We start from the raw sequence: 26919 nt of genomic DNA on the forward strand, positions 1-26919 counted from the left end.
TGCTCCCACCTCTGAGTGGTTCAGAAGTCAATTCTTGTTCTTGCCTTTCAACAGAAAAGTGCAAGGCATTGTGTTCGAAAGGCTCATGAAATGGGATTACTGGAGGCATGGAGGGAAAAGAACAATTCACTGCCTTCAGAATTAAACAATTCCTCTCCATTGGTTTGACCTAAATGCCTGCCAAGAAAGTTGTGGTATCTCTATCCAAAGCTCACAGGACAGAATTAATAAAAAAAAAACCCAAACAAACACTGACAATAGTGAAATGGGTCACTCTGTTCATGCATGTGCCTGAAAAAGAAAGTGGAGGTAAACAAATCTGAAGATTACAAAATTAAGTGGTTCACCTGCAATGGAAGCACGTGGAAAGAATAGTTTTGTGGCCAGGAAAAGAAGAGATGAAAATTACTTTCTCCACTTTAAAAGAGAATTTATTGAAGCCCAGAAGACAAGAACAGAAGCAAAGAAAACAAAACAAAAGAAAACAGCCCAGAAGAGCTCTGAAAATCCAATCTCTCCCATCAGCCACTGGAAAATGGATAACCTATGCGTGGTATGATTGAATTTCTCTGTTTCATCACCCTAGTGGAAGCATCTTGTATGAAACTCTGGTTTATGAATTGAGTTTTGAGAGAGACCTGGGAGAGCAAGAGTTATACCAATCTAATCAGGATGTGACAAACACATGCATCAAAATGTTGCATTGTCAAGATCCAGAAGCCACTTAATTCCAGAAAGATTTTAAAGTTGAGAAAGCAGCTTTGGCAACAGGATTAGAAATGGTGAGAAGGAAGAAGAAAATCCAGGTGGAGGAGGATAGCTCCAAATTTATTTTTTTTTCGAAACATCCTTTCAAAAATTAGGCCATGTCCCTACATGGTTTCTGATTAACTTATACAAATCTATGTATTATTCAAATGAAGGACACAGTTGTCTTCTTCCATTTATTCCACCTATTTCCTAAATGTATGTTAATAATGGCATGAAAGATACATGAACTGAGGTAAATAACACCATAAAACCCCATAAACCCCACAGGTTAAAACACCACACAACATTCTGAGCAAAATATCCAACAAAGCAGATTAAATACAAAAATAACTTGCTAAAGCCATTGCCACAGAGCAAAGAAACATTCTAATACCAATGCCACAGGACAGGAAGCAAGATTCATGAGATTGGTTTGTGATGACTCCTAAACAAAAGCAGTGGAACAAAAATAGCCCATGACTATCAATAACATGTGATCAAATCAGAAAGCATGTGCATTTAAGAGAGATGGCATCAAATGCTTCCTTCAAAAGAGAAAGAACATCACAATCACTTTGTATTTGCCTGGTCTCAGCTTGCATTTTCTATCTAAATACCAAAGGTAGTTTCACAGGATAAGTACAGATTAGCAAAATATTCAAGGTGATTGAATGGATTAGCATTATTGTTTAGCACAATGCAAGGTGATAGAAAAGTCCTCAGAAAAGAAAGATCTGCTATCTGGACAGCCACTTGAAATTATGCAGCTCACAGGTTGAATTCTTACAATTTTTGTAACATCATCAAGTGTCGCAGTGGATGCCTGAAAACAGTTCCAACTAAAGAGTGAGATGTAAAGCTGGGGATCTTGAGCAACAGGTGGAACAAAAAATTCCAAAGTAAACTGCTATCTTGTTTGTCACACAAATAGAAAATCCATATGTTAGTGCCAGAGGCAAAAAGAACATGTTGTAACAAACAGCACCAAAAAAATTCCAAACTCTGAATAAACGTTTGTCTATAGAAGAGGGGTGAAAGAAAAAAAAAAGTGAAATGCATCTAAAAAAAATCAAAATTACATTAAGAGGAATTAACTATGTACTAGATGCCAGCCAGGTAGAAAGCACAAATGCATGCCCTCCTCACTATCCTGGCCATTGTAATCATGTCCAGCAGCTTGGTCTGTCTGTTCTCCCCACCCTCACAGAGATCCACACTGCAGTTAACGGGTGTACTGATGTGTTATATTCCCCTTAGGTCCCAAGGATGCAGTACCTGATCAAGCAGATAGACTGTTTCATGCTGTGACATGGATATTTGGGTTATTTCGAGGTATCCAATGTTAATACAGTGAAGCTCAGGTCAAACTGTGAACAAATCCACACAAGCTGTAATTAGGGATGGAGATTTGGCATTTAGACATTACAATCCTATACAGGTTTTTTTTTTTTCAGTTTCCAAAACCAAAGACTCTGTACTTCAAGAGCTAAATCAAATCCTCTAAAAATCAGACATCTACAGTTTTTTCTTTTCACTGAGGTTCTTGGAGCGTTTCACAAACATTAATGAACTGTCCTCCAGTGGTTCAGTGAGGCAGGTGCACAGTATTAGTCTCACTTTGCAACCAAGACCCAGGAGCAGAGGGGGAGATGGAGTGAATTGCCCAAGACCATTCTGCACCTGTCTGACAGACTCATAAACAGAATTCAGGACTCTACAGAAAGTAAATAAATCACCTCCCCCTCTGGAAGAAGCAGAAAAATATTTGTTTAATTTTGACTGCGTGCATCCTTGCATGCCTGTGGGTTACAGCCAGGAAAGGAAACATCACTGTTCTGAGCAAGGTCATTCCCACAGCAAGTCCAAGCAGACCTTCAGCCATAAGTAATGTGTGCAAAACCCAGGTATCCTCACAAGAATCTAATTTGAATGTTTAAGATCCAAGATACTGGTGTAAGGATTTCAGATATCTCAATAAGCCTTATTCATCTGAAGTGAACCCAGTTTCAAATTTACTCATGTTTTCTCACAGGCAATTCTGGAGGCAGAAGTGAACAGCAAATAAAATTCACCAAGTGGACACAGGTTGCCAGGTTAACAGAACTATCTTCAGGTATGAAAAAACCCTTTCCCTAGACTGGGACAGGCACCTTTAGCCAAGCTAAGAAATTAGTGTCAATACCCTCTCCAGTGCAGCAAAGAGCTAAACTGGTATGTGTGGGGAGGGAAATTAGTAAACTCCAAGAGTGCTGCTTGCCCAAAGCACAACAGCCCCACTCCACAGAATGCAACATTCAAGCTCAACTTACAAATAAATTATTTGGGCTAAGAAGCCTGTTTAGTTTTTGCTTCCCTTGACAGTTTTGACAAGATGACTATCAGACAGATGTAAAGTAGAAAAGAGGCCAATTACCAAACTTTTTTTCCTTCAGAAATATTTGAAACTGCTTTCCAGTAACAATACACAAGCATATCACTGAAAACTGAAAGGCGGCTTACCTGAGGCAATCAGCACAATAATTGGGACGTTACTCAAAAAACTCACAACTCTCTCCAAATTTGTGTTCATAGTTCTTCTAACCTCCCCCCACCCCTTGAAGTCAGGACTTCCATTTGCCAGCATCGGTATTCTCTGCATGGCACTAAACATGCTCTGCAGACATTGCTGTGGCCACAGTTCTCAGCAAAACAGGATCATTAACCTGGGTCAAAGCTTGACCAAACTGGAAAAAACAAAGCAAAACATTGCAAAATCCCAAAGTCCTACTGCTAACAGAGGACATTCATCTTTTATCAACCCTCTGTTAAAAGAAAAGGATATTTTGGGAGAAAACCTGACACCATAAAAATCTCTTTAGCCCTGTTTGCTTCTTTCTCCACTGCGCCACGCCATTCACTCTCATGTTTCAGGAGGTGACAAAAACTTCAGAAGAGAAATTTTTAAGCTTAAGAGATTGAAAGGAATAATACACAGAGCAATAGATAGCCCTGGCCAAAATGGAAGGTGCTCACACCACAAGATTTGACACTTGTGGCCAGAGCTCAAGATGAATGAAGCAAAAACACTACGACAAAGGAGAGCAAAAGAGTTGGAGTCACAGTACAAGGGGACAGGGGCAGGGGGAGAGATATAAAAACAGTAGATCAGTTATCAGTATAAGAATCTAAGACTATGGAGACTAAAATATAAGGGAGTGATGAAAAGCAGGATGAGAATAAATGGGGTAAAGGTGGAAGGGAGGAGCACAGACCTGGTCACAAAAAGCAGAGAGTGCCTACCCAGGAGACAGAGACATTCAGAGTGCACAGAGGTTACTGGGCCACTGTTTGTCCCATTCAGGGCATGGGAGCAATCCCAAAGTTTGGTTCCTGAATTTATTTCTAGGGTGCCAGCCAAACTCGTGCTACAAATGTAGTGGTTTCCACTGTAACACATACAGGATTTCCAGGCAAAAATGTGACAAACAGGTAAAAGTGTATATGAAAATACCTCAAAATTAAAATAAAGATTAATAGAAGGAGGAAGCCATAAAGAAAAAAAAACAATAAAAAGAAACCAACCAAACATACAACATATTTAACACATTACTGAAAACATTTTATCACTGCCAGCACAGGGCACTCACTCAACAGTAAAAAGATTCTAAATAGACCGTTTGTTTAGTCCTCTGTAGCAGTTCTCATGTTCTTAAACACTTTAGCCCTAATAAGCAATCAGAGTGACCATTCGCATTTGGTTACTGAGCCAGAATTACAATCTAGTTAATGATCTGGTATTATTATACTTTCTTAGAAGAATAAACAAATAATAATAATAAAAAAAAAAAATCCAGAGGGCCAAATCCACAGTCAATGTAAATTGGTACAGCTGTTGATAACTGTATGCATGGATATCAGTAAATTTATGGCAGCTGGACAGCAGATCTCCTGATTCATGTTAAACAGCTTAAGAAAAGCAGGATAAACCCCAGCCCCAAGTTAACAGGGTTACAGAAATCTGTCCATATGGCAGCTTAGCCCACTTACTGCAGATGATACAAATCGCTTCCTGGCAATGCCCCACTGGCCACAGACAGCTCCAAACAACCAACCTAGAATAGATGGCTAACTTTTAGATGACCAAGAGCTAAACAAAAGTATTCCAATTTGGATATTATTAAAAAAAGTATTTAAAGTATAGGTGGTGCTATACACACTAAGCAAAGTCCAGAACCTGTAGGCAAGATCTAACAACATGAAGCCAATAATCCCCTAATCAGGTACACAAAACCCTTCAGGCTTTTCAAAATCCTAAAACCCCAAGGGAAACTGTGTCCTCAGCTAATTTCAAGTCAAGTTTTACAACCCAACCAGGTGCACAGTTTTTTCCACTGAGTGTTTTGAATGGAGCATCCGAACCTTTGAAATTTTCTCATGGCTCATGTGTAGGCATCTCACTGTATCCCAGGGAGAGTGGATGAGAGGCATAATAGAAAATGGGACACATGGGCATCAAAACAAGCAAAATGACCCCCTCCTTTCTTTTTTTTCTTTTTTCTTCTGGTTCATGCTTCTAAATGAAATCCCAGGCTGCCTTCCAACTGCTACTCAGAACTGTCACGGAGAAGCAACACGTAGAGAGCACCAAAACGACTGACCTATTTCCATCCTCGGTGCTGTTGTCTATAAACTCTTTGTTCTGAATTCTACACACATACATGCATATGTGCACAACAATTTTCCTGTATCCTCCCATGAGAAACTATTTCCAAAGTCTAACCTCTTCTCCTAAAGGAGCTCTTTCTTCCTGAACAGTTGTTTACCCCATGGCCTCAGTGCCCTCCATAATTAGGTTAACTTTTGGGAGTCTACCCCTCGGGGAAGACGAGCAGCTTTGGCTCACTGACCCATCTTCTCTTGTATCAGTTCTGTTCTCCATCGGAAACTGTTATATATCCAAGAAATTTGTGTACAAGGATACTTTCATCTCTCTTAAAAATGCAAGCACACAAAGCACCGCTGAATAGTAAATAAATCTAAAAAAGGCACATTAATAGCTATAATTCACATGCACAGCAAAGGACCACTGAAAAGGAACCCAAGTGGCTAATGCCTTCCCACAGCACTCAAATCAATAAACCTCAAAAATGACAAAAGGTGCCCAAACCTGTAGGGTTCTCAAATCCTCTCTCCTTCTTTTACAGTCAAAAAAAAAAGCTTTGTTACCCTATATGACTTTTGAGCTACTTATGTCGCTTCCCAGGAAGAGGCAGTCACTGTCTTACTGATCTTGGCTGAACTTCAAGGATACAGAAAAGTTAATTGGATGAAATGAAACTTTCAAAAAAAAAAAACTTTGTGTGAAAAGCTCCTCAACAAAAGATTTTAATGAAATCTCTAATCCAAGGAGCCACAATACGGAGTGCCAGCAACATTCCTGATGTTGCAGTGGAGCAACACTTGGGAGAACACTTCTCTTAGCTCTTGTTCCTCCAAAATGTGTCCTTCCTGAGCTTCTCCCCTGCCCCATCTTCAATTTAAAGGTTTATAAAATAAGAAATGTAAAGAAAGTTAATGAAGGCGATATGGAACATTAAACAAAAGGTTCTTTTTTAATATGGTCACATTATTGGCCCACGAAAAAGGGTAAAGTAAATGTTGTTTCATTTTTATTTCTTGTTATAACAGTACTCTGACAAAAGCAAGTAAAATTATTGTATCTGCAGCTTTGTATCATTCTGTTCTTAAGTTTTCTATTTCTACTCAATGTGGTTTTGTATCAGAGGAAGCCCTGGTCAGCAGCATGCCAAGTACTGCAAAATGCAGTTATGCTTTGGGCAGTAGAGCACGATCCTGTAGGAGACTTTTAGACAGTTATGCAGAACTGGGCCAGAAAACTAGACTTCAAGGAGCCCTGAAAACTGTGAGGAACTTCAGAATATTCACATACTCTGAAAAGTCAGGGGAGACCCTTGATTTATGGAGGCTGACTTTTTTAAACAGTGGACCATTTGGATGACAGCAAACTTCCACAGTCCTCCCCATAATGGAGGAAAAAGTTTGGTCTTCACCCGCAGGCCTCATGAAATGACAATCTGATACATGCCTTGGCAGCTTGTTTCCCCACTTGAAACATTTACTTTCCTATTTGAAACTTTCGGTCTCCAAATATTTTTGCCATATCCACCTCTGCTAAGGTTGTCAGTGCCTGCCTGGCCCCTCTGACTGAACACGTGCATGATGGTGGTATCAGCTTTATATATTAAAGAATGATCCCCTTTATCTTGCACTACAAGATATGTTTTCTGGATCTCAGATAGATCTTTGCCTCTTTTTTCCACACTCCCACTTTAAGCCTCCCAAAGCAGAGTTAGTGCAGAAAGGCGTGCTATCTAGGTGAGAGCCCAGGATTAGCCCAGAGGTCCAAATGAGCTCTTTCAGTATCTCAGCGTAGCCCACGTGTGTACAAACTTCCCTGAAAGCTCAGGAGGGTGTCACATAAACCCAGGGTAATAAAAGCTATCTAACATTCACTCCCCTCAGTATTTACACATCAAATAATAACAAACACAGTGGAACATCAGCCTGGTATAAGAAACCAGCACACAAATCACCCCCAACACAGGCTGATGAACAAAGAAGGAAAGAAGGCCCCTCTCTTCTTTAGTCATACTCAGAGCAGATTTGGCTCTTACGTTCTGGCTCTGCTTATGCTCAAGCCAGAGCACCATTGTCATTATGGCTCTGCTCCTCACAGTCATTCCCCAAACTCTCTGAACTCATTCTCCTCTCAAGTCAAGGATTGCCACTGAAATTCTCACTAATGACAATCTTAATTGTCACTAATGACAATCTTCTGTCATTTCCTACTGGACCTCACACTTGGTACGTGCTCTGAGTGGTAGACATCAGGTCCTGTCTGCCAGTCATAAGGTAGCTAACTCTTAATTTCTTGTTAGGAGGTTCTGTCCCATGACATGTTGCTGGAATCACTGGGAATTAGGCACAGGTTACCTTTAAAACTGTGTCCCAGAGTAGCTGCAGTCCAGGTACTCAAATTAAAGCAAATGTCATTGGTTGAAAGGTAATTACAATGCCAAAATCAGTATGAGAATTTGCTCTAAGACTTCCCTCAGGACTACACCTGGGCTCATGATTCAATTAGGTATTACAGCACTAAAGCCAGACCTTCACTCCTAATCTCTGGGCAGAGGATTCAGTATTTTAAAGAGATAAAAAAAAGCAAACGACAGCACTTTCTTCCTCTTGTTCAAGTCTATATTCTAAAGGCCTGTTCTCCATTTTTTTTTCAGGAGATTAGCAGACTGAGACTTCTACACACTGTAGTTACAGAGGTGTGTTATACAGGCAAATGCCCATTTAATTATACCCCCTCTGGAGGACTTTTTCTTCTTTTTATTTTAATTCAGGATAAAAGGACTTCTCAAAGCAACTCAAAGTAACTTGATCTTTTAGGACAACTAGAAATAAACTCCAGTGGAGCCTTAAAACATGCAGCTGTTATGTCCTTGTTACTTACAGATCTAATAATTTCTTGCAGAGACAAACGAGATCTTATTTGCTACATATCAACTGCTTCCAGAAATACATCTTCAGGTAGAACTATATGGACTTTGTGCCAAAGGAGAACTGCAGAGCTAGTCCTAGAAATCTGTCCTTTACCAGAAAGCTCTTTGCTGCCTTTTCAGATTCTTGTAATTGATAATCCACAGAGAAGTTCTATTTATTAAGTGGAATTTTAGACAAAAAGAAACATTTTAACTATAAATGACAAGTATTTCTGCCTTTTTTTTTTTTTTTTAACGAACAGATCTAGAAACTCAAGATTTAAGGATGTTCGTGGTAAAATTATAACAGTCTCAAGAGAAATTAAAAATAATAAAAAAAATACAGTAGGGCATAATTGTGTCCTGCAGCTGAACACTCTCCTCCAAATTCCATTGCTCTTATGCTGTGTGTCCTGAGATACCCCATCCTGCCCCAAACCAGATCCTTATCTATCAGGACAGAGGCAGCTGCTCTGGTCCCAACATTGGTGCATTTATGCCTGCAGGCAACCCCTTGGGAAATTTCACTTGCAGCTGGTTTAGGCCCACTTGTCCTCTTAGACTCATTCATGCAAAGGAACAAAATCCCGTGACAGTGGCTGTGGGAGATGAGAAATGTCAAAGAGGCCACCAATACATCTTCATCTGAATGGAAACAAGCAGTAAGAGAGGAATCAGAAAAGAAAACTTCATACATCTAAAAATTCTCTTCCCCCTCTGTTTAATTCACAACACACAAATAACCGTAAAGCCTTTCCATGGCATCAATGGGGAACTACACTTTAAATTCTAAAGCCAAAAATGTCAAGACTGTTTCACTGTCTGATTTGATAGGTGCTATAGAAGGACCTGTAATGTTAAAAACTGCTAAATACTCTTGATCTGGACTCCATAAGCCTTTGACATATCTCAGGGTCAGCAATCACAACTTCAGCACCTAAACCACCTGAAAACCGCAAGCCCCCAAATCCAGTGCAGACCTAAGGCTTTCCTCAAGAGTGGAACAGGACTGACCAAACAGGTACCTGTTCACCATCTGACTCCAGCAGGATGGAGTGAGAAAGGCCAGGAGCATTCTATACCCCGAGCTGGTATAAAACAGAGCTCTTACTATCAACCAATTATGTTAAAGTAATTCCAATCCTGTAAATCACCACTTAGCATTTTGACTGTGTTTTATCATTTTACCATTGTCTTTGGCAGTAATGCTAATTTGCAAGATAACTTTTTCAGTTATAGAGTGTTGTGAACACATATACAGGGAGAAATTTGGCTGGTCACTTTAACTAAGTTGACCAAAGACAAAATACTCTCTTCTTGACAGAACTCAGTATCACTTTTCACCTTGACCAGTGGTCAAAGTCACATTGAGAGCATGTCAGAGCTCAGAGTTTAATACAATTTATGTCCCAGGATATAGGAAAATGGAGTATTGTTTCCAAGACCAGATAAAAGAGATGTGAACTATCTGAGAGATCCATTTATAAAGAATGTGGCCACATTCTTTTCTTTGTTCATGTCAGCACCTAGTCATGGCCTGCTTCCAACTTAAATAGCTATTCCAAACTCCATGCATCAGTCTTTTATTTTAGAGGTTAGAGATTGTATCTTTGCTGTAAAAAAGATATTTTTTTCATATTTGACCTTAAATAAAGAACCATATCTATAATGAACTTAACTGTCACTGAGGAACATGCAGGTAACAAACCATTTCTGCTCATGCCAGCAATGATCAAATGGTCAAAGCTGACTTTTCTCCTGCTCCTGCAGACCTGGAACAACTGCAGGGCTTACACAGGTTCAGCTCAATAGCTTCTGTTTAAGGCAAGTGCTCAGGAAGGCATCAGCAGAAGTTAACTGGATTTTCTGAGGAAGTATAACATTTTATTTTGTGATGTTTCTTCCTTACCCTATTAAGCTTAATCGATATCAAACTGCAAACCCCTCTGCATTGCAATGTTGAAAGAAGAAGCCCTTAACTTTCACTGAATCTAATGGACTTCGTCATTTGAAAGGAAGAAATTCTCTCCAGAACTCGTAGAATACTTCAGTTAGATTGAATGCCTTAGTTTGTAGGCACTGTGTCAAATTTTTCCAGTCAAACAAGCCTTTAATTCTAAGAGAGACCAAGAAATCACTGGGTATGTGGGCTTCTTGCAAAAGAAAACTATTAGTGCTATACAATAGTTTGAAAATCATACATTTGGAATCCAGAAAGAGGCTACTGTGATCACCTTTGATGATCTACCATTCACACACAAAGACCTCCTCTGATGCTGTTCCCATTCACAAAAAACTGAACCACCCTTGCCCCTCAAAAAGCAACCAAAAAACCCTCAAAAGAAAACTAACAAAATCCCAAACAGAAAACATTTTGATTTCAAACAAAAACAGTCCATCAGGGAAAATACACCACAGATTTTAATCACGCGCTCACGGACTTGAATCTTCATTTTTTAAACAGCTGTCTCAAGACATTCAGCTTTTTATGCCTTCCCCCTACGGTACTGCAAAGTAACCTTCCTGTTACTCCACGCTGGTATGTTCTTCATGTACATACAGATCACAGACCAGTGGGTCCCCACATATGGTCTCAGACCATGTCATTCATTCCTTTGCCTGCTGTTTGCTAATCTAAACAAATTAAAGAGCACAACTGAGTGATGACATGGACTCAAACCCCCAGTATTCTTAGAAATAGAATTTTTTTGTTTGTTTTCCAGAAATGAAAGTCTGAAATAGATTCATTGTTCAAAATATTCTGGCTGTCTGGATCAAGAAAGCTGTGGTTGTCTCCCCCTCCAACTTCAAAATTAAAAAGAACTTGACTCAGTTCTTCTAAGGTAGCAGTCATTTGACTTCCCCGGGAATTTATGAATCCTCGGCTGTGTTGTTACTGTTAACAAGAGCTGACAGTTAAATGCATTTCATTAACAGAAACTAGAATGAGAATGACAAAACTTTAGCAGATCAGACCTGTAATTGAAAAGGTGACCAATGTAAGGGAAAAGAACTGTCTGCCAGGATTGCACTTGCCTCTCACCCATGCTGATAACAGCATATCTCCTTGTGACCTGTCTTTCTTTCACACTAGTTAGCAAAGCATCAGCAAGATGGAGATGTCAAGAGCAAACCTATGCCAGCATCCGTTCCTCCTTGCACATCAAGAGCAGGAGTAAAAGTAAACCCTAATAGAAGAATTAAAAACACAGAAGATTTTTGCAGCTGAAAATGTACAGAAGGTTAGCAGAGGCACAGTAAAAGTAAACAGGGTTGACTGGCAGCTTGTGAATTGATTTTTTTTCAGTCTTGGAAGAGTAGGGAGAAGATCTATCCAAAGACAATTGCTGGGGTACAAAACTTGCTTGGACTCCTTGCATGGAATAGATATTTGCACTGTGCAAGCTTCCTCATTTGCAAGCATTGCCAGAAGATTGACTGGGCTTTGAACATCTGTGGATTTTCAAAACCTCCTGAAAAAACCTACCTCCAGATGCACAAAATGACAATTTAATCCAGATGTAAAACAATGGGTAGAACCATAATACTGCTCAGCTGCAACAGAATAACAAAAATCCTAGTGCTAGAAAGTAAATGCTGCTCGAAGGGGGAGCGGAGTAGAGCTCCACAGTTTTGTACAAGGAGTAAAGAACAGGAGAACAGAAGAACATCTAAAAGTAATCTGTTCTGAAGAAACCCACCTTTTGGGTCAACCATCCTGAGCAAATGCATTTTGCCACTGAAAGCTCCTTCCCTGGGTTCACCAAATTTAGAGTAGTCCTACTCTCAGTTGATATACGAAGGTTATTCAGCCCGATTGTATAGTTTGCTATTGTGTTCCCTGCCACCAACCAGAGGGGGGAAAAAACCCATAAAAGAGAAAAAAACCCTACCACTATTCATCCTATTATATTTAGTGCTCTGTCTTCCCCTGCTATAACAGCTTACTTGATTGCCTTGTCCCCCTGCTGTGCCATACTCTTTTAGCTCTGAAAGCGCTCTGGGAAAGTGAGGATCATTTATGATAGACTTGTATAGCACCTAGCAGAACAGGACTGGGGTTTCTGGTCAGCGCTGCAGTGTCAATGCACTATTGATCATCTGAACATTCAGGCATCCTTGCTGACCTATTTCAATTTAAATAAAGATACAAGATTTGTTATAAATAATACAAAACGTGACCAGTCTGAGAGGCTTTGCCCACGTCTGTGACATCCTTCTTTCAGTTCTTGAGAGTCTCAAAGATACAGCCTTATTGTAAGCCCTTTTGGGATGCACCGCACTCATTGCTTTGCACAGTATATCAGAGCTCAGCCTACTCTGTGAGTAAAGACTGGTCTTGTAAACAAGAAAAAACCATTTTCTCACCCAGCTGTTACTTGGAAAATCAAATGCAAGGCCCCTGCCTCCCTTTCTTCCCCTGGGCATGGTGGAGAGGCACCAAAGAGGGGTCAGGCTTTTCCAAGATCCAACAGATCTGGCAGACTCCCAGGATAAATGCTGCATTAGTCTCAGGGCACTGGAAAGCTTCAGTCCTTTTATAAGCATTTGGATGTCTGAATGGCAGTGATAAAGGGCAGGAGGCAGCTAAACCCACCCCCACCCACAACCACCACAACAGCATTCCAGTATTATTAGAAATCCAGCTGTTCTCTGCAAACTGGCAGGATTTACTGTTCATATTTTGGTTAAAGAGACAGATGAAATTCCCCTTCCCCATCCATTATCATTGTATAATCTATACAACACATCAGCCCAATGGCCACGGCAGCAAAGGCAGGGGAGAGGCAGCATTAGTATTCACAGCACACGCACCACACAAGGCAGCAGGTTTATGATCTGCGCAACCTGAAATAAGCACTTCTCTTCCCCGGGGAGCCGGGTTAACACCGAGGAGCTGCATGTTAAGTCACAAATGCTTCTACTGATATACATGCTTGCCAGTCTGGGAGGGGACGAGGAGGCAGCATACCTGTCCCACTCACACTGGCACAGAGGGCTAATGTTTTTGTGGCTTGAAGTGTCACATCCCTTTTACGATCCCAACTCCTCCATGCTGGCAGAGCGCTCTTCCTCCAGCTCTTCGGCACCAACCAAGCAAAGCCATCAGCTGTCAATCAGCTGTCACATCTACCTCCTCCCAGCCCATCCTGACATCCCCCCTCTGCCTGGCGCCAGGGGCAGCAGAGAAGTAACCTGCTATGAGATTAATTGCTCCCTCTGCCATGTCAGCACAGATACGATGGCTTCTGTGTTTATAGGGAGCGGAGAAAAAAAGGGTTTTGTGGGCAGTTTTTCACCATGTGTGCATAATGGGGTATAGCAGTTGCATGGAAACAACTTGTTTCCAGCTCCTGACACCATAAAGGCCCTGTTTTCCTGAATGGACATGCCAAGTCACCCACTTTGTTACCAGGTAGTGTAAATAATCATTTGCTGCTCTTTGCAAACAATAACCCTAAGAAAGAGATCATATAGGCATGGTTGCATTTGAACACACCAAACACCATCCAAGAAATCTACCATTGTCTTTGACTTCCAAGATTCCCAGAATAACTGCACAACAGCCATCTACATTTATGCTCTGCCTCCAAAATTGCTTTATGTCCATCTACACCCAAGCTACAACGACAAAGGGATCCCTCTCTGCTCATTCCTCCCTCCTGTCTTGGTCCCATTTTTCTAGCTGCAAAGGGACCCAACTGAAGATTCTTTTGGCAGGTTGGTTTTCTGCAGGAATGGTCCTTTTCTAGCTCACAGCACTGCCACACAAGCACCAGTCCTGGCAAAAAGGCAGGGATGCACAGCCAGGAGGGAAAACAGAACTGAACTGCCCCTTTGGGTAGCAGCACACATCTTCCTTAGCTTAAAGCAGTTGTGAAACAGCAGTCTCCAGTCTCTCTCTGCTTCAGCAGAAAAGGGTTGTGTACTTGTAGCTAAATAAAGTTTCCTTTACAACCACAACCTAAATTTTCAAATGAACACCAGCACTAGTTTTTCAAGAGCTCAACAGCTTGCAAGCTCCTGAAACTCCACACTTAACCATGTTTCTTTTGGGAGGCTTCCCCTATAAGAATTAAGCCAAGAAAAAAAAGTTTCTTCTCCATACAGAGGATTAAACATCAGAACTCTGATCAAGTTAGAGATACTTCACAAGGCTCTTCCAAGTCACAAAGAGATTGCAGTATCTGAGACTTCAAGTGCTGGCCAAGACATATGAGTGGGAACTTCGGGCAGGTGTCTGCCTTTACACTGCTCAGAAGCGATAAACATCCTCAAATTATTTAGTCTTGTTTTATTAATACCATATTGGTTTAGATAATGAGTGCTTATTATTTAGATTTGTCTCAGGATTGTTTTGACGTTACACGACACTGCCCTTAGGACCAATATTATAAATTAAACAGCAAGCTGCCATCATTTTAAGCACTGCAATTTCAAAAATAATAAAAAGATAAATAAAAAAAAAAGAACAGCTGTCACCCAGGAAAAGAAAACAACAAAAATGGAACCTAAACAAACATTCCCTTAGGCTACTATTGTTTCCCTGATAATTTGGATGGTGTTTCCCCTTCCCCACTCACATAGCAGCAGTTGGAACAGGAAGACTGGTCTTTTCTATTGACAGGTGATAAATCTCTCCCTGGAGAACTGAAGTTGAGTAGTGAACCCCTCACTTGTATAATATGATAAAACTTGACTATAAGGAAAGAGGCTCCTGCAGAGATCTTGTGAGTGATCACTAGTTGCTGATGATCTCGTATAAATGGGTATAGCATCAAAAAAATTACAGGATGCCTGTCCAGAAAGGTCTTCATAAAGAGTTAGTCCCTCAGCTGCCTTCCCTGACAGCTGGTTAATCTGTTAAGGTGAACAGATGTTGCTGAAATGGGGGAGTGGAAGTGAGGAAAGGGATGTTAATTGCATTGGAAAAGATTCTGAGATGCTGTTTGGGGTGGAACAGTCTGAAACTGGGATATACATACTAAGCATGTGCTGAGCCTTCCTACATTCACAGAAAATGGCAAAACACCTTCCTGTCTCCCTCTTTAGACTGTTCACCTAGAAGGAACAATAGGTGCTCTCATTAAGGTAGAATTTGACCTCTAATTAGTAATTTCTACAGTTAAGGAAAATACTTCCCCTCTTGACTTGCAGTTTCCATTTTTCACTTAATTGTTGCAAAGACAAGTCCTGCTGGCACAAACAAGCACTTGCGTGTAACCTGCAAAGATGAAGAAGAAGCCTGGCTCTGCCCTTTGCACTAGCAGAGAGAGGGGCCTCAGTTCTTTGAGTCACAGAATGATAGAATAGTTTGGGTTGGAAGGGACCTTGAAAGGTTTTCTAGTCCCTGCGATGAGTAAGGAGATCTTCAACTAGATCAGGTTGCTCAGAGCCCAGTCCAACCTGGCCTTCAATGTTTCCAGGGATGAGGCTTTCACCACCTTTCTGAGCAACCTGTGCCAGTGTTTCACCACCCTCATCTGATAAAATTTCTGCATTATATCGAGTCTGAATCTATTTAAAAACCATTACCTCTTGTCCTATTGCTACAGGTCCTACTAAAAAGTCTGTCCCTATCTTTCTTATAAGCCCCCTTGAAGTACTGAAAGGCTGCTATGAGGTCTCCCTGGAACCTTCTCCAGGAATCCAGGAGAGTACTGCCAAGTACTACAGTAACTCTGTACTCCTCATCAGGAGTCAGGACAGAGAAATCTCTTCCACAGTAACTCCCAAAGATTGGGTAGAATGGAGGAGTCTAGCTCGGGAACAGCCCCACTCAATAACCAGAAGCACAAGGACTGCTTGAGCCTTGCTTTATAACCTCAGTTGGGTTGGCATCCTCAGGGCTGGATGCAGCTCTTGCATGCCAGGACAGGACAGGACAGCACAGACAGGGCTGGAGCAGAGCTCAGCCTCGTCACCACTTCAGGTTCTGGGATTTGCTCCCACATGGGTTGAGAACTCCATGACCCTGCTGGCAAGGCAAATATAATGCCAAGTCAGCACAGTTCACACTAAATTTTGTCTGCTCTTGGTTTCTGCAAGAAACCACACCTTTGGTTTGGGCCAGTTGTTGTGTTAAGGAGGGAAAAATAAGCAAGGGCAAAGGCAGGAGGGGAAGAAAACCCATAGACAATCAACTCATGCTCCTGAGGCACAGCCTTCACTGCAAGTGCCACTTCTGAGCACTTTCCTGAACTGGACCTTCAGCAAAGCAACAGTACCACTAATTTCATTTGGGGGAAGGGAGGAGACAAAGCCTTGGGAATTGACCTGGTGGTTGTCCCCACTGCTGACAGCTACATGAACACTTTCCTTATCACAGAGCATCTCCTCTTGGGATAAGCAGCCAATGGACATCCCTCCTGCCCGTTGACACTGCACTGTCACCTCCCCTCTTTCAAGGCAGTTTGGCACTGCATCCTTTTGGCAACTGCTGGGGTTGGAGGACGGCTTTGGTGCACTTGCAGCTTGGTGAAACCCGTGTTAGGAGCCAACAATATGTGCCGTGTAAGGAGGCAGCTGCCTTAAGGCCACCAATAAAAAAAGCCAGTTGCAGGCATGCCTTGCACCTGCTACTGGAAAGAGCTCAGTTAACAGCACCAGCAGATGGCACTTGAGAATACACAGCATATTTCTTGGGCTGTGTCACCCCCATAACTTCCTGTGTCTGGCAAACAGCCTTTTGGGAACAGCCCTCCAGTCTTTTGTATCAGCTCTTAAATGCCATGGATTGTGCCCTGGCAACTACTGCTGGAGAAGCAGAGCTCAGCTCATTATGTCATTAGACAGAGCCCAGCTCAGCGTGTTTCTCACTTGCAAGAACTAACAATAAAGCCCTGTTTTGATTGCATGGGTGTATTTAAAGATGTCTTTTTTTTCTTAACAATACTGCTTGGTACCTACAGAGTGCCTCAAAGCCCAGGAATGCAACACAGGTTTTGTACACACGCTGATAAATGTAGCCCCACAGCTAATTTTAGATAGCTGAACCTAATTATTGCTAAATTGCAGATGGGTAAACCAAAACAAAGATCTAGAGCACGCTGGCTGAAGTTTACTAAACCATTTGCAGAATTGAAATAATAATAACAATAATAATAATGAAAATGCAAATAAAACCCAAAACCAAAGTAAACAAACAAACAAACAAACAAACCCCACCAGAGAATTTTGTCCTTTGTTTGCTGCTATGAACAAAAACTCAAATCACCAGAGATGGAAGTCAGACTTACAGAGGAAATTAAAAAAAGAGAAGAATGCCCAATGTGTTTAGTTACTTGAACTGAAAGTAAAGCTGAAACACCCAGATGGGATTATTCAGACCCAAGATCAGCTATTTAGGAGGGCAGGAAAGGAAACAAATGCGTCAACCAAACTGACATTAAGACCCCTGTTAATTACAAGTACATTCTAGGAGATAAAAGAACACAAAAAAATAAAGTCAGTGAAGGTCAAGAATAGGCTCCTACAGCAACTCAGAGACATAAAAGGCACTTAGGCACAAAACTTTGAGTGACTTGGCTGGGATTAATGAGTTGGGTGCTTATTCTCTGCATAACAGCCCAAAGGCAATAATCAGAAATGGTGCTATTTAAATGGAAAATAAATAGCTCTGTCTCTTTAAGGACATCTTATCTCATTCTCAGTGGAATAGTGGCAGCCATAAAAAAGGCTATGATTTCAGAATTTCTCGTTATGACTTCTCTCCCCGCTCGCCTAAAAATAAAAGGCTACTCTGTAGTTCCAGATCAATCTAACTAAAAGAGAAGAATTCACTTACAAAAACAAAATAGCAGCTCTGACACTAGTTATGTATTCATCACATGTGAAAATGGCCCCATAATGCTGCCTTCAAACCTTTCCAACAAGTTGTATTAAATTAGGTTGGGTTCGGAATTTTTTTTTTTTTTTTATTCCTTGCACCAAAAGCAAAATAAATATAGCTTTATTTAATGCTGCTAAAAGGTTCAGATTCAACTGGAACCCCAAGGCATGTGGCTTTGTTGTTAAAGCACATATACTGACTCTATTGATTGGTGCAGTCCTCTGTGCAAGAGAATTTGTCACATCAATAGCAACTGAAAAATACTCAGGAGCTGTAATATGGTTTAAATGAGCAGTTACCACATCAATATAAAGAGCATTTTCGGTGGCAGTAGATAGGAACCCTTTTGCAAACCTAGTATTTGTTTTAAGATAAAGGATGACAACTCTTTTACAAGGAAGATTTTTTTAAGTAATGGTGAGCAAAGCAGCAACCCCTGTAAACTGTCTCATGGTGACTGCACTCTCTGGGCAATAAAAGCCACAATGGACAGAAAACTTCCAGATAGGAAAGGAGCAAGATGGATGTAAGGATTGGAGAAAAACTCTGCTGCTCCCTTGCCTCCCTGGTCCCTGCTGCTGCCCAGAGCACACCTGTGCCACAACTGCAGATCCACCCCAGACTTTGCCTCCCAGAGCCCCAACGTGGCACAACACAAGAGCTGGGAGATTCAAACCAGGCACAAACACACACCAGACACAAAAGAAAGACAGAAGAGAAGATTCCTGACCTGTCCTCAGTGCCAAGCAAGAGCTGGGGGAGGATAAATCTTCTGCCATGCCTCTGCCTCCAGCCTCCTGGGAGACAGTAATACACAGAAATGGCCTTTCCCTCACCGTAGCAGATCTCTTTTTGGTTGTTTTCCCCCTTTTTAACAGGGTGGTTGATCGTGGCCACATGTTTTTAATCCAAGAGGATGTCAAAAGACACTGAAGCATTGGAAAGCCACCCTGGATTTCCAATTCTGAAATTGGAGAGGGAGCAGAAGAACTCAGCTGCCACCACTTTACACCCTCAGCACCTACAGCTGCCACTCCTGTAGTTCTGGCTCCATGTGAATCTCAAGCCCACAGCTGATATTAAATGTGATCCAGGTAGGCACAGAGAGACTCACTGGCCTCAACAACATATAATCTAAATTAAAACGTCAAACAAGGTGCAAGAGGGGCCACTCAAGGGGAGTCCATGAAGCTCATAGCAGGCTGGAGTGGGTGATGCTTCCTGCACTGCTGCTGCATTAGTGGGTGCTGGGCTTGTGAGGCCTGACACAGCACAGGTGGTCTCACAAACCCACCCCCTCCCCAGGGTGTCTCCTCTGCTTTGGTCACAGCTGAATGGGGGGGAAAAAAACCCAAATGAACAGGAAATTCATGGCAAGGAATAAGTCTCCATTTTGTGGGCTTGAAAAATGCCTGTTTTTCAATAATGAGAAATAGTTCTATATTTTCAGAGAATGAAATACACTTTTCCCGACTTGGTGTATTTATAGAGTACAATTCTGTCTCAATCACATCCCTGCTTCCCTTGGGTTCATGTACAACGGACATTTTTGTCATTCAGGCAAAAATCCCACTAAAGGAAGACGAGAAGCGGCATGTGCTGCAAGTTTTGAATGAGATGAGAAATTTCACACTATCCTGATATCTTCTGGGTAACTGCTTATTTTATGATGACTAATAGGCAATTACTATGGTAATACTGCAATACAACATGTGTGAGGTTTGGAAATGAGAAATTATAGGTAACTACTTTGGACTCATTTCTATGGTAACAAAAAGTAATTGTCATTAAATACCAGTTATATTGCGGCTGTACCTGGTAATTATAGATTTTTTTATGCCCAGTAACATAAATAAAACCAATAAATTTATTCAAAAGGTCCGCGATTGTTTACTTATATGTTGTTATATAGAATACACAATGACAAACACCTAATTAGGAAAAATAAACTCCATTGAGAGGTTCATCTTGTCATCTGAGATGGATACTCTGTTTTTCAGTTCAAGGCAATGCATGAATTTCATGTGCATTAAATGAAGTTAAAAAAAAAAACCTTTCCCCTCCAGAAAAATAGGTGAAAAATAATGAAGAGGCATTATGCAAATGATAGTATGCACACTTATAGCTGTGTCTCACAACTGAACAAGTGACAGTAAGAAGCACATAACACACCCAATCACTGTGAATATACATACATACACATATATATGTATGTCGGTAAAGGTGTATCCCCCTAGATGATATTATCAAAGATCAAAATCAAAACTCCTCATTGTTAAAACATATAGCTCTGATTTATAGTTATAACAATGTGGATAAAGTCCACATGTGTATTTACTGTTAAAAAACACTCATAAATTACATGTGTACTCGAATGTTGAACTTTTTGATTATTTCTAGAGTCACAGGAATAAAGTCCACAAAAACCTATTTAGGATAAATCTGAAAAGTTTCACCTGGTCCAAAGCCTAGTTTTCTGTTTGTATTTCAAGTCTTTCAAAACGAATGTTTAGAAAAAGCCAGTTTTTAAACAAATCATGTCATTAACAAACAGAAACAACAGAAGATTGTCCTTTATAAAATGATGGTATGAATCATTCAAAATGTTTCCCAAGCCTTCCCAGATCCTTTTTTTTTTTTTTTTACATGAAACAATTTGCTAAATACAACTCCCTCCCACAAACTATTTCAGTCCTTACAAAACTACGTTTCTGGGGCAAAAATATACCATTTGCTCAAAACATTTAAACCCAACACAGCTTTCATAAGGACACTGACACTGTTTGTGTTGAATTTGGTTTTCCAGCCTGGGTAGGGCTGGCCTCCCTTCTGTCCAACAGATTGCACTGTTAACCCCTCGCACCAGCGAGCAGTAAAGAATTGTGTCGAGTTCAAAAATATTGTTCCTGACAGTGAAATGACAAAGGATTAGAATCAGCCCGTGCCCTCTTCTCCCCATTCACACAAATTCTTGCAGTCCTTACAATCGAGAAAGAAGGGTACAGTAATGATGACAGTTCAGAACATTTCAGCCAATTCATGGCTTTAATTTACCGAAGGCTGATACTGTCAGAGTTATCCAAGTGAAGGCAACGCAGAAACGGTAAAGAACGAGAAGACTTACAAGGCCACGCGACAAAGCCTTTAGAGAACGGTCAGGATATTTCAACTGCCTTGTCATGGCATTTCTGGGATACCTCAGTGAAGAGCTGCCCAGACTAAGCAACACATCCCTTCTGGTGCCAGTATAGGATTTCGTCTCTGAAAGGTGAGGCTGACAAATTGGAACTAATCTAAGGCGGTGTGGTACAGTCATCTCGCCTGCAGGGACACATTTCAGCATTCAGCTGCAGAATGCCAGCTTAAGAACAAGCTCTTGATAAAGGAAAGTTCAGGCCAAGCCTGGGGATGCACGACTTTTAAATCAAGAACACTTTTTTTTTTTTTTCTGTAGTCTACCCCCACCTCCCTGGGGATGGCAATAGGTTCAGAAGATGATAATGTTATACTGCAAACAGAGGGAGAAAAGTCGAGAAATCTCTCTTCCTTGAACTAGTTTTCCTTTATTTCCTAAAGCTGTTTCACAGTTTAATCCATCAGAGAGGGTGAGATTAGTATTATGGAGAAACACACAAATATTTTTATTTTTGGGCCATGTTCTTTCAAATTAAAGCTAAAGATCAAGTCATGCAACCCCAGAAGAAGGGGTCTTTCAATTTAGGTGAGAGCTGAGGACATGTTGCCAGCTAAAACAGAGGGCAAATTATGCTGAACTCATTGTTGATCAACAAATGGCATCTTCCTGGGCAATTTAATTAACAATTATGTTAGGAGGAGTTGGGTATATTCAGGTGGCAAGAAAAGGACTATGGAGGTGTAATTTTTTTTTTTTTTCACTGAAGAGAGTTTAGTGTAGTAGTCATCCTCACAAAAGAGTATAATGCCTGCAAAACAGCAAACAGGTAGCACTGCAAGCAGGAGCAACCCCAGTTAGCCATTCAGTCCTTTGGCTTGCAGGTGAATTTGCACTCTGAGGGCTCCACTTCTCTGCACCTTATCCCTCCAACACTCCTACCCAGCCCACTCTGGTTTACTGCACTATGGTTTGCTTGTGAATTTTCATTTTTCACTTCTTCTCAGAAAGAAACAGTTTAAAAAAAAAAAAAATTACATATTCTGGTTTCCAAACAGTCAGTCAGAAATTTCACTGGAAATCAAGTCAAGTAGAGGTAATTTCACCAACTCTCTTGGTTTATGCACTGAAGTTATTAAGAGATAGAACCATACCAGTTCACTTTCTATGAAATAAAAACTTATGTCCTAAGATTACAATCAAATTACCCACAGGGCACTTTGTCTTTTCATTCCTAACTATATGGGTCCACAAATTCTTAAACTCTTGCATAAACTGGAATAAATCAGTAAAGTTTAGTACCCTATTTCCATGCATATGAATAAACTTAGCACTGACATTCATTTCCATGACCATTTCTTTTGGAGCCACCTGAACGTACACGTGATGTATAAATGAGTTTCCTTGCAGATGTGTCTGTGCTGCGAGCACTTGTGCTTTACAGCTGCAATATTAAACTCACTTGTTGCTGGTTATGACTATTTCACCACACCAAAGTCCCTCTCGAGTCACAAACCCCTTGGCCTGTTCTCTTGAGGAATTTATAGAAAACAGGCAGTTCTTGGCAGCATTGTTGCAGATTTGGCTTGAACTCCTAAACCTCAGTTCACGGATTTTGGAGGAGAGGGCAGGACCCACATTCTGGGCCGAAGTCCTGCAACCCCAGAAGTGACAATGAAGAAAATCTCATCAGCCAGCTGTTACCATATCATCCTGGGTAAATGAGTGGTTAGTTCCAGTTTTGATCTCAGGAGAACTAGTACATCCCGTCCCTTCTATGAGAATTGCTGACACACTCAGTCTTTTAATGGTGCCCACTGTGCCTGGGATTTCAGAGGACAGTGAAGTGCATCCGACAGTGCACTTTGCCAATTGTGCAAAGCTGTGTACTGGTGGGGTGAAAAAAAAAAAACCCTCTCTCACACTGGCAGGAGATCAATTTACAAACTCAAGCATGAGGTTTAATTACCCATTTCATTATCTTAGCTTGCATAGCTCTGAATGTGAACCTTCAGTGAACCAAAGAAATAGTCACCAGCTGCTGCTTTGAGAAAGAGGGAGATAACAGGAAGGAGAAGTTCAAATGCCTGAAGCTGCTCTTGCTGCATATGGCACCCCTGTTTGCAAAGGCAGGGGATTGTCCCCAGCCAATAGATGTGTGTTAGACCAGGTTAACGTGGAAGACTTCTGAAAGTCCTATTTATGTGCTAATCTGAACAAAGACCAAGAGAGATGAAACAGAGTTTTCTAGCCAATCACTGAGAAGCCTCAGAGTTAAATTTTCAAATACAAGCAAGTGATCCTTGGGGATTTTTTTTAGAAATTCATCCACTAAATTCAAGTAAATAAATTGTGATGTGCTTGTGGATTTTGTATGAGGAGGAAATAAAGTGTTTGCTGTAAATTATTCACTCAGCACCAGTTAACTGCAATGCCGGCACATTACTAGGCTTTTTAATATTCTTCTCAAGATAATAGGTAGCATTTTGCTTATTACCCTAATTTTTAAGTTACTAGTTACATTGGACCATTTGTAAATACAGTGAAGAATTGCAAGAAAATCAAATGTTTTTCCAACTACCTCATTAAAAGTCTCTTCAGTTCAGGAGGCTTGAAAATCCTGCATATCATGAAAAGTTAAACCAATAGTATACCATCAGGCTCAGCAATTCCAAATTAATTCACATGCCCTTTCATAGCACCTGGGTTCCCCAAAGGCTTTTCAAGTTATTAGCCATATGCATGTCTGTAAAGATGCATGCCTCTCAAAAACTGTAAGTAATAGGGCAGGGGAAAAACCTGCAGGGCAAGTGAATTTAAGGGGAAAAACAAAAACTGCTTAATTGCAACTGGAGTTGCTTATGTGCAAGGCACCTGGAACGGAGGAAAATGATGTAGTATCAGAGTCTTAGAGCCAACTTAGGGCTTTATTCCTGTGTGGTGACACATTCTGACAAATTCCCACTGCTGGCAGGCTCTGCTACTGCAATATCACTATCTGATTTTGGATTTGCCAAGAGCTGAGTGAGTGTCACTGCAGCTCGGAGGAGATCATGTTCTCAGAAGTTTCACTTGAAACGCATATAACCACTGTTGAAATCACCCATGCAACTCCCCACTACTTGAGTTTAGTAATTAGTACAGCACAGGAGGGATAAGGAGCATGTGTCAGAGAATCATAAAAGCTGGAAAAGACCTCTAAAACCATCGAGTACAACCATTAACCCAGCAGTACCAAGTGCACTGCCAAACCGTGTCCCAAAGCATCACATCCATGCAGGTTTTTGAACACTTGCAGGGATGGTGATTCCACCACTGCCCTGGGCAGCCTGTTCTAATGCCTGACCACCCTTTCAGTAAAGAATTTTTTCCTAATATCCAATCTAAAACTCCCCTGGCACAATGTGAGGCTGTTCCCTCAACAAAGAGCTGCCAGCACCTTCCATTTTCTGCACCTTCCAGCTTCTTCCTCAGTGGTCTCCTCACCCTTACAATAAGGCAGTCTTATTCTGCTTAGCAATGCAATATCTAATTAGATCAAAGCTCAAGATAGCCTGGCTACAGAGTGAATTGTGCTGTTCAGTCTTGCGCTGTAAGCAAAACCACATGCAGTATATTACATTTCTCAGGGGCTTCTCCAGAGAACTGTGTGGTACATGTAATTGCCCCCACAAACAAATCATCAACTAATCAACTGCTTTTCATTATCACCTCCAGCAGCACATTTATTTTGTAAATAAATGCATTAAGAGCAAACAATTTTAGGGAAAACAAAAGATTATCTGAATACGATCTCAACAGAGGAAGTAGTAAAGTAGCAATTCAAATACTAAAATGAAGCAAAATTAGCATAGGGTGGAATGATTATGCCATTCCATGTATCCCTGTCTATTATGGTACAATAACAGAGTGAAATCCGTGACTTTAATGGATGATCTGGGTAGTTGAAGAGAACTGTGATTGACTGACACATTTACATAGAGGCTGATGAGCAGCATAATGAATGCATTTATAAAACACGGCTAAGGTCTAACTCTAAGCTGACATTAACTCCCACACTTAGAGGAGGCTTGCAGAGCAGATACCCTGCTATCTTGAAGAGTTGCTCTCTAGCACTTAGAGCACACAAATTTGCTATTGTGAGCCCCCTTCCTTGACAGGAACTCCAAGAAGCATATGGACACAAGCGAATCTGCAGTTGAAGAGGAATTAATCGAAACAAGCCACATAAGATTCTGTGACAAAGCAGTGCAAAGGTGTATAAGGCAGATATAAAATACACAGATCCATGTCCCACACCATACCTGTAATTTCCTAGGTAAACTCCATCAGGATTGAGCATGGGTGCAATCTTGAAGACCAGGTGGTCTCTCAGTACTTTTGCAATAGGATGGTGGCTCACAAGGAAATCAATTATACCTGGGGAAAAAAAAAAATGAAGAAAGAGTTTGTAAAGGGGGAGTTAAGACATCAGTGATTTCCATCTATCTGAACTTTCATGTATAAAAGCTTAGGATGATCATTCCTCTTGGTTTCTCGCCCTGCTCATGCTTTCAACAGAACAAACCACTTGCAGTCATGTAGCATCTGCCACCTTCTTAAAACTCCAAGAATTTAAAGGAGAAATACCCTTAGTCTCTGCTCATAATCCAAGTAAACTATGGCTGCACTATCAGACACTGTCAAGTTTCCACAGAGGAAGAAGTTATAGCCCATCAGCTGAGCCTTGATAATAAAATATTTCTCCTCCTAAGTGGTAAAATAAAGATACCTTGATTACCCAGCCTGCACACATGAGCTCAGACTGCAGCTCAGCTCACGAGTGGCCACTTGTTGAGCTGAGGCACCTCAGATTCATTTGAGCACATGCCCAGACCTACCCTTGACACATGAACACAGATTTCAGATCATCTGTGTGTATAAAGAAGTATAAACACTTCACAAAAACTGGGGTAGTTACATAACCTCTGCACTAGGCACACATATACTGTGGGACTGGTAGACTGGAATTTATAAGGTCATATTCTTCACTTATTTTACACTCATAAAAGACTGGATTAACTCCACATCATCAGCTCCTTTAATGTGGAACCAAGGCAAGTGACAGGGGAAGCAGATCCTAAATGCCCTTCCTTTGGGCACATCACAGCACCAGAGCCTGCAGGAGCTCCTGCCTCTTGGGCTTGTGCTCAGGGAGCGACTAAACATTGCCTCACCCCAAGGCTGGTGCTGGGGCAGGAGACAGGAATCTGGCAGTTAAATTCATTGCTTATTCCTCCACTGAGTTGGTACTGACAGAAATAGCTTCCAGGGAATTAATGTTGAGATAAATTGAGTTCCTGTGTAATCTCAGGACACCCACAGATAGGTCATGACAATTTGCTATTTATTGTAAGGTCCATCCTGTGAAGCAGGAACCATTTACTGAATTTCCCCAGAATAAATCAATCACTACGGTCTAGTAACAGGATAAAATTAAGCAGAGAAAAATTAAGGCTGCTCATCAGTAAAATTTCACTAATGGTGAGCTCTATTAGACTGTGGAATTGTCTCTCCAGGGTAAGAGTGGAATCCCATCATCAGAAGCATTTAACGCTGGACAGGGTAAAGCCTTAGGGAATAGATATAACAAGCGACAATTCGGCATAGAAGAGATG

The 26919-nt window shown here is 41.1% G+C and overlaps 1 protein-coding gene across 1 annotated transcript in view; it reads right to left on the reverse strand.

Annotated features, from left to right (window-relative positions):
- The window catches only part of LOC114062486 (BEN domain-containing protein 5-like), an 892614-nt gene that overhangs the window by 164749 nt on the left and 700946 nt on the right, over positions 1-26919 (reverse strand). The window contains exon 8 of the mRNA XM_027893962.1: positions 25567-25681. Within this exon, the coding sequence (XP_027749763.1) occupies positions 25567-25681 (115 nt within the window). The remainder of the gene's footprint in view (positions 1-25566; positions 25682-26919) is intronic.

This window comes from Empidonax traillii, unplaced genomic scaffold (genome assembly GCF_003031625.1).
Source record: "Empidonax traillii isolate 1590-97213 ecotype Southwest subspecies unplaced genomic scaffold, ASM303162v1 scaffold15:size5535645, whole genome shotgun sequence".
Taxonomy (NCBI): Eukaryota; Metazoa; Chordata; class Aves; order Passeriformes; family Tyrannidae; genus Empidonax; species Empidonax traillii.